The sequence below is a fragment of the Montipora foliosa genome, chromosome 8, assembly GCF_036669935.1.
Source record: "Montipora foliosa isolate CH-2021 chromosome 8, ASM3666993v2, whole genome shotgun sequence".
Taxonomy (NCBI): Eukaryota; Metazoa; Cnidaria; class Anthozoa; order Scleractinia; family Acroporidae; genus Montipora; species Montipora foliosa.
Genome location: NC_090876.1, coordinates 6,838,154 through 6,850,326, shown reverse-complemented (window position 1 = coordinate 6,850,326; position 12,173 = coordinate 6,838,154). Strand labels below are relative to the sequence as shown.

General features: G+C 41.0%; 1 protein-coding gene across 2 annotated transcripts in view; it reads left to right on the top strand.

Moving 5' to 3' along the window:
- The first annotated feature begins 1,991 nt into the window (after nt 1–1,991).
- Nucleotides 1,992–12,173, top strand: part of LOC137967938 (deoxyribonuclease-1-like) — a 15,968-nt gene continuing 5,786 nt past the window's right edge. Inside the window, exons 1-8 of one of the 2 annotated variants that reach the window (XM_068814539.1) lie at nt 1,992–2,080; nt 3,157–3,278; nt 3,620–3,749; nt 4,833–4,921; nt 5,677–5,766; nt 8,827–8,942; nt 10,691–10,958; nt 11,104–11,200. In XM_068814539.1, the coding sequence (XP_068670640.1) occupies nt 3,214–3,278; nt 3,620–3,749; nt 4,833–4,921; nt 5,677–5,766; nt 8,827–8,942; nt 10,691–10,958; nt 11,104–11,200 (855 nt within the window). In that variant the 5' untranslated portion in view covers nt 1,992–2,080; nt 3,157–3,213. Of the gene's footprint in view, nt 2,199–3,156; nt 3,279–3,619; nt 3,750–4,832; nt 4,922–5,676; nt 5,767–8,826; nt 8,943–10,690; nt 10,959–11,103; nt 11,201–12,173 lie in introns of both variants that reach the window. The other variant, XM_068814540.1, reaches the window with a different exon arrangement.

Genomic DNA, 12,173 nt, shown 5'->3' with positions numbered 1-12,173 from the left:
GGTAGGATCCAGGGAAAAGTGACGACGAAGGCTCACTAGCTTAAAATTTCAGCGTGTGATTGCAGCTTATTACATATGCAAAACGCGAGTTTAAAAGTGTGAAAGTCCAAAACTACTGTGCTGCATATTTAATTCTGCGGCGTACACACGCATTGCATTCGTGAACTAGTGAGTCTAACGTCATTTTCTCCTCGATCCATCTCTCTCAAGAACTTAAAGTTAGTAATGGCCCGGGGTAGTGGCGGACCATTAAATAGGAAAATTCCAGTTGAAAGAAACAGGTGTCTTTTTGAAATAATGACTTAAAACTTTGGTCGCTTGCTGTTTAGATATTCAAAAAATAAATGATCTTTTGGTCACAGGGACACTTTAAAAGGGAGTTTAAAGACCCGTGCAAACGCGCGCAACATTGTTGGGCCCAACATGTTGCGAGCGTTTGCACACCATGTTGTGTGTTGTTGCGATGAAGTTTGAAACTGGTCTAACTTCATCCAACAACTTCCAACAAGTCGCAACAACACACAACATGGTGTGCAAACGCTCGCAACATGTTGGGCCCAACAATGTTGCGAGCGTTTGCACGGGCCTTAAGAAACCATATTAAACGACAAGGAAAGTCCTTTTCAGAGGAGTCCGGAAAGTCTAACCATTTTCAGGTGTCGATACAAAGGCAGCAACGTAAGGCCCTGTACAGTGTTCTGTGCTAAACGTTCGAGAAAGCTATAGGGAAGATATCTGTGCTTCTGTTATTCAAATTTACCAACTACAGGAACAAAAGACCCTTTGTTTCGACGGCCAAGGAGGCTCAGATTGGCACATTAATGACGTCAACAGTATCTTTCCTATTCTCTCATGACAGTAATCGATTCGAGCTGCAGCTCGACTATGCTCGAGTCAAATACCCACATTTCACCCGTGCTCACCATAGTCTCCAGTAGCTCAGTGGTTAGAGCATCCGTACTAGATCACGGAGGGTCGTGTTTTCGAATCCCATCTGGGGCTCGGATTTTTCCGAGTTCCCGGTGGGTTCAGTTGTAACACCTTTCATTTAATATATGTTAAACATTCGCTCAAAAAAGTCAAAGATAAACAAAATAGCTACGTCCGATACGGATCCCGTAAAAAGGCCTCATCAATCCATGTCGAGCCCCGCGCAATCAATACAACTGTTCCCATCCTGGGAACTAAATAGTCTACTTCGCAGCCGCTCGCTCGGGCCCACGCGTGGGGACGGGGAGCGTTGCGTGACTTCGGCCCGAGCGGCTGCGGAGGAGACTAGGGTTATGAATGATAAGGAGAATGTTTGCATCGACAGAACAAGTACAACCTGTTCTCGAACTCTTGCTCTACGTATAATGGAGAAAATACTATTATGGGATGAAGTTCACATTTCGGCGCCAGTTTTGAAAGAGTTGCTGGTTTCTCCACTTTTTCTAGTGTAAAGCCTGAAGAACAGGCGCGATTCGGGCGGGAGCGAGACAATTTTTTCTCGCTTCGCGCGTGCGCTCGTGAATCGCTCTGCCCCGCTGATCCGCCTGTTCTGCAGGCTATCTAGTGTAAGTCCTTTACGGTAAACGGCGAAAGACCAAACGCGATTTTCCTTTTTGACAAACTCGTACTTTCCACTTTGACCTTTCGATACAAAGTCTCGTAGACCAACTTGCCCGGACGAGTTGAGCAAGCCGGGATGCGCAGTACTCAAAATCACAAAGTCAAACTCGTTGATGATGCTAACGTTCTCCACTACGGGCACAGGGTCAAGTGTGGGGCCCTCGACAAATTCAAACTTTGTTTGAACTGCGGGATTGAAGCTTTCAGATTTGCAAGTCGCTCTTGGCCTTAGGGTCGTCACGCAACGCTCCTCCTCGCTATTTTATTGGGGAGGGGCGTTCCTAGGCTCGGTAACCAGCCGCTGTTTCGGGAAATGAGCCAGATCTCGGCTGGACGCGTGAGGTGAGCCATTGTTAATCTCCGCCAATCAGAAACTCGCCTGCACAAATCTGTCTGGCATAAATTATATGTTTTGGGCTGCGATGGTATTCTTTCACCCGGCCTGTTCGAGGTTTACAGTGCTTTTAAGGTAGGAAACATCCAAGATTGCGACAACGAAAAGTGTTCAAGAAGCTAGAGAATGGGAATTGTGTCGTTTTCTACCGCCTGAGTTCGCAAACTTCACTGATTTTCAAGTTGGCGCCAAGGTCAAAATACGGCTTTCAAATTCATTGCTATTGCAATTTTCTCCTCATACTTCGCTAATGTAAGAGCAAGTAAAATTGCTCAAGATCAATTGAAATTACTGCTGAGTTTAATGGTGGCAAAACGAGGGGGCCGATGAAGTCGACTGAGAGCTAAAGCAGCCGAAGATTTCGTTGATGATTCGCTGGTTGAATTCAAACTCACATTGATCATTTAACCACAAACTCAAGCTCGTATCATCTGGAAACTTCGCACAGAGGTTTTAAGCATTGTTATGTAATTTCTGTTTTCTTAAAATCAGTGTTTTGGGGATGTCTAATGCTATTTCCCCGAAATTATTAACTCGCATAAATTATATTTTGAATTTACGTCACAGACACAATCTATCGCTCACGCGTCCAGCCGTCTCTTCTCGGGGAGGATACCCGAACTCGAGTGAGCGGCGGAAATCGAGCCTAGGGCGTTCCGTGATGACCCTAACAACGGCTGCGAAGGAGATAAGTATTAGATAGTTACTGAGGCCGGCATATTGCTGTTGGCCGAAGTAACTGTCTAATATATTTACTATTCAATACCCAGTGCCATTGTTCTCTTTCTGCACTAAATCACTTGAGTCAAGTGATTTGGGTGGAACCCTCTGGTCGATGATGTGATTGGTCAAGACTTCCTTCCACTCATAAATCCACCCTTGGGACCAAACTTGATTAAGATTAGGGCTTTTATTTGAGTCAGTGATACTTGACGAGAGATCACAAATCCGACCGACCTTTTGAACCTAATCAACTAAAAAGAAAATCATATCCCGCCCGCTTCGATCGAAATCGTTGCTTGTATTCATTTCGAAACCTCATAGGTTTACATTTCATTTCCAGCTCGGAATCTGCTTTCATTTTTTATGATTGGCATTTTCAGTTTCAAAAGAAATTCATTGGGAAATTGATTTGTTGTTATTACCTAAAGAGATAAAGCATTTGAGGAGCTCGAAACCCGTTGAGAAACTCGGCGATCAATAGAAGAATGACCAAACTACTTTGGCTGTATTTGTACCTCTTCGCATTGAGTGAGATTCCTTCCTCGCTGTGGTAAGTTTCACGTTATCTTGATTATTATTCGGGTTCATAACTGATTATGTTTTAAAATTTATCTTGAATGGAGGAACAGTTCGTTTCGGATTGTATGAAATTTCAAATTCCGTTGCTAAGACATTTCTTGTAAACAAGGCAAGTCGATGGCCACTACCTCGAGTGCCAGAGGATTTTTTTTTTCCAAGGTCCGAGACTGAAGGCTACACGTGTCGAAGGCAAAGGCTTTGCGGTTTCTTTATTTCTTTCTTTTTGGCGGAATTACTGTTGTAGAGGGTCATAGCTTTTGGAGACTTTTGCTTGGGCACTCGTATTTTTTAATTTTCTGTTTTCTTTCTCAGCAAAATACTTCCTTTAGAGCAACCAAAGGACATGCTTCAAGGATCGGCCATGAGGATTGCTGCATTCAATGTGCAAATATTTGGAGCTAAGAAAATGGAAAACAACATGGTTGAAGAAGTTCTGATTAAGGTCAAAGGCAATTAAAATGCAATGGCATAAATCTACAATCATATTTTCTTCTAAAAATAGAAAACCATGCTCAATGTAGAGTGCGACAAGGTTCAGTGGTTTGTATGCGAAATTTTGATTTTATCAAACGGAGTTGATAAAAATCAAAGCTAAACGATGGACTCATTTTGAAACCTTAAAACCTTCAAAAGCGAGAACAATGTTGTCGCAATCGATGTTGAATTGACCGTGATAGTGCAAGAATCTTTTGTTTTCGCTTCGCACGGGTTCGCAAATTACTTGTGCATAATTTAATCGAAGATTTGATTGGTTATCTTCTCGAAAAAGGTGTGTGTTGTGCACCGTCAAGGTCCAAAAATACAGACAAAAACATGAAACAAAAAGATAAGTTGAGTTTCATAACCATCTGCATGCATTAACTACGTTAAAATCGATAAAATAGATGAGGTTTGGAGCTTTAGCCATAGCCCTTCGTCAGAGCGAATTGCATTTTATCTTTTCAACGTGGCAAAGTTATTCGCTTCACTGATAAAGCCAAAGTTCCATGTTTCTTTCTCCTGCGGACGCTGCTACTACCCCCTGGGCCCTGTTTACAAGCAGGGAGGGTAACCCCACTGCTAAGGTTACCCAAGTAAAAAGGTCAAAGATAGCCCGAGTTTACTACAAGCAAAATTTGACAGGCAGGGCTACCCTATCGCCCAGGACAACTCTAAATGATGGTCGTTTGTTATCAATATTTAAGGGCCTGGGAACCAGCAAAAAGCTGTCCCAGGTAGCCGAGTTATCTCTAGCACAGCGTTTACAAGGCAGGTACCAGAGTAACCCTATGAGTGCTAGGGTAACCCTGGCACTCGGGTAACCCTTCCTCCTTGTAAACAGACCGGGCAAACGGTCAGAACTGACGTTTTGACTGTTTGCCTTCTTCAGAGTGCCTCTTGAATTGGCAACTGTTTGTCTTCAGCCAATCAAGATTTCTGTCCGTGTTTGTTCCTCTTGAACTGTTGAAGTTTCTATGAAACTACCTTGATAGCTAAGCCGGGCACTTTCATAATAATAAAAAAAAACATTTTCATTTGCGTCCAGGTTATTTTGCGTTATGATATCATACTTATCCAAGAAATTCGTTCATCTACCGACGTTCCAATCAACAAATTACTGGAGAGTGTAAACAGGTACCGTATAAACTCTTGCTCTTCGGTCATCGTAGCTTAATTAAGAATAAAACACAAACAGCGGAGATGAACATTTTTATGAAAATATGTATTTTATATTAAAATGACGTTTCGTATGCTTCTCTACATACATTCGTTACATTTTGAAAGTTTTCCTTTATACGAAATAAAGAGATCTGGGTACTATATTATTATGAAAAACGATCTAAAATAACAAGAAAGCACTGACAGGTGTTGATTGTTACTAATATAAAAAAGTCTCTGCTTACGAGCCAGAGGGCCCATCAGGCCGGCACTTATCTCCGGTTTCATTAGCATGAAGCGACATGCACATGGAGTATTTTTACTTCCCCCTGAATGGGATGCTAGTCCATCGCAGGGTTACCTCCAGCATTTCGCCGGTACCCATTTATACACCTGGGTGGCCAGAGGCCAGAGGCCACCTGGGTGGCCGTGAGAGTAAACAACACAATGTCCCCAGCCAGGACCCGAACCCGGACCACTCGATCCGGAGTCGAGCACTCTAACCATGAGGCCACCGCGTGTTACTAATATAGTATATATTATATAGTAGCAGTGAAAAGTTGTTACTATATTAGTAAACCTTAAGCCGTTATTTATTATTCAGCAATCATAGAACTCAAATTTTGGCTAGATGAAATTTTGGTGATTTGATATTCTCAAACTCTCCTCAGTAACGCCCAGATTTACTCTTTTGTGTTTATTTCATTGACTTGCTTCGTTCGTTTTGATAGATTTTCATCTCCGCCAGGGGTGTACGAAATGGCATTGAGTAAAAGACTCGGAAGAAGTATCAGCAAAGAGCAATATGCTTTCTTATACAGGTAACCTAAAGTGCCCCTGTGATCAAAAAAACCACTTCCTTTTTTCCTTCAGATTTTGAAAGTGTGTTTGCTTAACACCTGATTGGCAAAATTTTGAGCTTTGATTTTTATCCAAAGGCCGTTTACTTTGAGTGTAACTTTTGGATTTCACGGTCCGCCATTACTCACGTTCAAAACTGACCGATTGGACCTCAGACGGCTGGATCCAGGGAAAAGTGACGTCAGAGGCTCACTGGCTTAAAATTTCAGCGTGTGAACGCAGCTTATTATATATGCAAAGCGTGAGTTTAAAAGTCTGAAAGCCCAAAACCCCCGTGCTGCATATTAATTCTGCGGCGTACACACGTATTGCGTTCTTAAACTAGTGAGCCTTTGACGTCATTTTCTCCTCGATCCAGCTCTCTGAAGAACATATTAGTGATGTGAACATGTTAGTGATGGCGGACCATTAAATAGGAAAATTCCAGTTAAAATAAAGAGGTGTCTTTTTAAAATCAAGGCTTAAAACGTGGGTCACTTAGTGTTTTGTTAACACTTTAAGCCCGCTTTACACTGAAACATAAACGTCTGGCACAGTACTCCGAAATCTCGGTACCGTACCTATGGTTTTCGGGCACGGCACAGTAAATTTTTCGTGTGTAAACAGAACAAACAGAGAGGCATCTTAGGCACTCGTAACCAGATATTACAGGGGGTGCCCAGCACATCTCTGGAGGGTTGCTCAGCAAATACATTTGTCCAGGAGCCATAATCCTGATTATGGCTCCTGATTTGTCGCATAAAAATTGGCCAAATTTCCTCGCGTACACGAGCAAATAAAAATTGTCGCATAAAAATTGCTCGTGCGGACGGGACTTAAACCAATAATATTTTGCTTTCTGGCGTTGTCGTGTCTTCCCTATCCATGTGCGTCTTTTTCGACCTTTGCCCTATTGGACTTCATCTTTATTCCTATTTCTCCTATCTTCTAAAGCGGCCTTTACACGGCAAACTTGAGTTTGCAAACTCAAGTTTGGTAAAGTCAAGTTGGTGTGTGTTTTAACGGCACAAAAACAGTCGGCAAACACTTTGGCAAACTGTTGGCGACAAATAGAACTTGTCTCTATTCTTGCTAATAGCTTGTCAACATGTTTGACAACTGTTGTTGTGTCTTTCACACACACCAACTTGAGTTTGCCAACTCGAGCTTGCAAAGTTAAGTTTGCCGTGTGAAGGCCGCTTAAGACAGTCTTTTCTTTTCCCTCGGCTGGTGTTTCACATACCGGATTCGAAATAATTAATGTCCACCAAAACAAAAGAACAAAGCGAACATGACAATACCTAGTTAGCAAGGCCTCATCGGAATAACAATAGTTCCTTTTAGTCCGGTATATGAATTTCTACCCTTCCCTCACTTGTGTTCAAATATTGAAGATATTTCGCAATATTGTTCCACGTAAAATTGTCCTCTTATTGTTCTCTTTTCACGACCCCACAAGCTGCATAGCTTAAATACTTATCGTGTTTAAATAAGGGTCTTACTTACTTACTTACTTACTTACTTACTTACTTACTTACTTACTTACTTACTTACTTACTTACTTACTTACTTACTTACTTACTTACCTACTTACCTACTTACCTACTTACCTACTTACCTACTTACCTACTTACTTACTTACTTACTTACTTACTTTGCGTTCTGTTCTTTTATTGGCTTTAGCAGTTTAAAACACACGTCAACACAATCATTCTTTTCAAACTCAATGGAATCGTCCCTAGACTGCATCTAATAGAGAGCTTTTAGATTCTAGGACGAGAACGACTATGAGTACGAGATTTTCTCATAGAACAACAGTGAGCGCGCGCAAACCAGCGTCATTTTGGCGGGAAAAACGTGATACCGTCGTTTAGTGCAAGAATGTTGTCGTGTCAAAACAAGTCAACAGCATGGTAGCAGTTTTGGCATTTTTCGATCAGCAAAAAGTTAGCAGCAATAAGAATAACTGAGCAACCTACACTGCTAACAAAGAGTAAGATTAATCGTTCGGGGTATAAATCTTCTGCGTATTTTCGCTAAAAAACGGGCAGTCAAATCTCGTACTCGTTCTTGTCCTCGTCCTGGAATCTAAAGGTCCCTAATTAGTCAGCACTGATCCCACTTCATGAAGAGGAACAGGTCGTGGGTCTTTCCAAGTTGTTGATGTCTCACAGCCATATATAGCACTGCGGAATAGCGGCTATATCCCGGTAAAAAGAGTTAAGATTTTCCCCGTTCTCAGAACGTTTGGACTATACTTTGAAAAAACGGGAAAAAGATGTCCCATCGCCCCACCCTACACGACTCTTAATCAGATGTTGTTCAGGAAGATGCGCAAGTAACGCATCGGTGTCTTATATCATTATTTAGGAGGGGAGGGGGAGCAGTACTATTAAGATAAAGTTTTCAGGTATGGACAAGTGAGTGAGTTTCCACATGATTATAGCTCTGAGAATTAGTTCGAACAAACTTCTTCAGTTTTTAGGGTGATATAATTAACGCAATTGACCGAATGCAAAAATGTCCACCAACAAAATTATTCTTTTGTCTTTGTGTTAATTAGTCTAACTAGCCTCGTTTTACAGGCCAAATTCTTTCAATTTCACGCGTGTGAACGAGGTTAGTTAGGCTAATTAACACAAAGACAAAAGAATAATTTGTTGGCGGCCATTTTTGCATTCTGTCAATGACGACCTCCGATAGGCCTTTTGCAACTAACGATCACATGGTACAAAATCTTCCATGCTGGAGGGCAAGCTCATTATTATTACCCCACTGGGACATTAAAACAAAGGCAAGTCAAGTCAGCGCAAGTCAAGTCAAGCTTGACTGGTTCAGGTCTCTTTGTTTTAATGTCCCAGTGGGGGAATAATAATGAGCTAGCCCTCCAGCATGGCGGACTTTGTACCATGTGATCGTTAGTTGCAAAAGGCCTATTGTATCCTTAGAGGACAATCAACCGGCGTTTTTTACATGTACGTTAAACTAATGATAAAGTGAAATTTAAGACTTCAAGCCATTTTCTCTCGTCTCTTTTTTAGGACGGACAGCGCAAGTCTTCAAGAGAGCTACGTCTTTGATGACGGTGATGAAAGTCTAGGGAAGGATAAATTCCAAAGAGAACCTTTCATTGTTCGCTTCAAGGGACGCCACTCGTGTAAGTTAGGAGTACAGGAGAATCTTTGACAGTTCACATTTTTTGCCTCATAAGCAAGCACAAGGTTATCGTTTTCTAATCAGTTAGCCGAGAATAAAGCACTGAATACTGAACGGTTCAATGCATTATGAGCTATTTCGAAAAATCTGAACCCGATATTCTCGATGATGCTTTGAAAATTCGAAATTTTTACGGTGAATGTCACTAGCGCTTTTGCCACCAAAGAATTTATCAGTTTTTAATGGCTAACAACTGGATCGGTTCATGCTGAAAGGCTTAAAATTCAGTGGAGATTTAACTATGTTTGAAAAGTTCTTACCTTTTTGAAGTCAATTTGTAAATTGCATGATGCTTTCTGCGAGCAAACGCGTATCTTATTGAAACAAAATGTAAACTGTGACGTCACAAAGATTTCCTTTCGTAGAGTTTTAAGACTCTCTAGTCTTGTTCCATCACTTTGAGACGTAAGAGTGGTATCACATAAAAAAAGCAGAATTTGCCGACAATTGTTAAAGAGATCCCCGCCTTGTGTGTGAAAACTTTGCATTCGTGTACCCCCAACGCAGTGGTGCGACTGTTGGGGTTCTAGGGTATTCTTATTTAAAAAACACCATTTACAAAGACAGTAAATGAAACGCTATCGAAGGCATAAACATTTTTTTCAGCGCGATATTACAATAAATGAAACTGGACTTGTACACACAGCGAAGGTTGACCGCAGAATGACTAACTCTTGTAACTCCCGCAAAACTACAAACCGAAATCCCACAAACCACTGCGCACCTAACACCGCTCACCAGACCTCTGATTCGTGCCGCCAAAATAGCAATTTATGCTAATTTCCAATTATCACAGACGAGAGCGACTTCATAATGCCCTGAATTGACGACACTAATCATGATGAAAGATAGAATGATGATGAAACGAGAAAAAAGCAAGGAAGCAATGCGTGGACTATTGTAAGAGAAATGTCGGACACCTTCGAATGCGAATTCGCTCGGTCGAGGGGTTATTAACTCTCGAAATGTCAGTTCTCAAAAATTTAATCCTCTTACAGTGGTTTATTTGCCTTTATCAACTCGTTTGGTGAAACCACATTTTCGCATTTTACAGTAAATACAGACGCCACTTCGAAACTTAATTGCGTTCGACAATTTCTAATCTGTGGTTCCGTGCGTAAGGGTTTCGTTTTTTCAAGTTGAGAAACTAAATATTTTTAGAAAGAGCCGATACAACGTAGATTTGATTTGATTTTAATGGTGTACTATATTTCGGCTGGCCAAACCAGCCTTCTTCAGGTACAATGAGAGTTTACATTGAATTGCTTTTATGTACATATATATATATATATAGTAAATGGATGTTGACGTAATACTGGAAAAAATGTGATAAAACATGGCAGTTTCATTGATACGTCATATGCGCAAAAGGCGATCGTGTACCTCAAGATTGTTAGTTGTTTCTCTCTCTAACCTTCTCCTTTGCTTCCAAAGCGACTGTCGAACGCACTTCAATAATCCGAAATTATTACTAGTCTTTAATTAAATTATCGCAAAAATTCTTGAGCTTGACCTAATGATGACAGCTCATTGAGCAAGGGAGGGAACAAGGTCTGCAAGGGGAGGGAGTTGTCCTCAAGCTAATATCATTTTGATGAAAACATAATAGTGTCTTAAGAGGTCAATTTCATCAGGATTTAGTTCAAAATATCAACTTGCAGCACTTTTATCATGTTCTGTTTTATTCAGATGTGAACGACTATGCAATGGTCGGCATACACACATCACCTTCCGAAGCTGTTTCCGAGATCAGCCGACTGGTCGATGTATATGACGACATCGTTCGACGATGGAAATTAAAAGACGTCATATTGCTGGGTGATTTTAACGCCGGTTGCAGTTACGTCACCAAGTCTAGTTGGCAAAATATCAGACTTGCAACGGACGAACGATTTTATTGGCTCTTCTCTGATCACGTGGATACCACTGTGGGAAGGTCTGATTGCCCGTATGATAGGTATGAACAAGGCCAGCATAAAAGAATTTTAAAAGAATGATGCGAAATATCTGCACAATTTTTGGGAATGTTAAAAAAGAAAATCATTGAAGCTGCTTCCTCGACGATTATCATGATGGTTAATCATTTCTATCTTTGATTTTAGGATGGTGGTCGCTGGTTACAACATGATAAGAGGAATTTTTGCAGATAGTGCCAAAGTTTTTCACTATGATGAAGCTTACAATCTTACTCAAGAAGAGGTAATTTTAACAACAGCTGGAAATCTTGAAGATTTTAATTTGTCTAAAGCCAGACTATTTTGCTGGTCAGTGGAGTCCGCTTCAGGGATGAATGGGTTAATGTAACACTTCTTGAATTGACTATTTTCACCGTCCCAAAATGCAATACGTTTGGGGAGGTGGGTTCTTTGCATAAACACAATACAAGTTTTTTACTCTTGGGACTGTATCATGCTAAATTGAACTGGATATCCATTGTTTTAATGCAAATAACCCCCCCCAAAATGAACTGAATTATGGGATTGGTGAAAAAAACGAATGCAACATTTCTATTCTTATGGGAGACTTAGGGTACTGTGTCTAGTAGCCTACACGGAGGGGGGGGGTGGGGATGGGGAGTAACGGTTACGGCTCGATTGCAAAAAGTATTTAGCAGTCGCTTGAATCGTACGAACTCTTTTCAGTCCACGTTTAAGAAAATACTTAACAGACGATAAAAGTATCCTCGAGTCACCATTGATAAATGAATCGATTGAGAAGCAAAATAACTCGGACTACAGACTGTCTATCGAAATGAATAACTGAGATGGAAATTGTTTACCTCTGTCATAAGGGAAGAGAACGGATCCAACACATGGGCCCCCTCTAATGATCTATTTTAGCTACGTAACTATTTTTAGAGAGGCACCTGATTGGCCAGATGTAATGACGTAATGAAATTTTAAACATGCGCGTCATTGGGAACGAGAACTTAAAACAGCTGTGCGAATCGAAAAATATATTTTTAAAAGCTATGATGGGGCATGGGGATCCGTTCTCTTGCCTCGGTAGATGAAATGAAAGGATAATTATTTTACAATATATCGTCTTCTTGAAATATTCATTTCATCTACTGCTTTCCATGTCACTGATTCATTTCAATAGCAAGAACGCACCGTCTCGGCAATTTCAGCCCTTGCCGATGTTAGCGGGACAATTGTCACCAGAGCCTAGT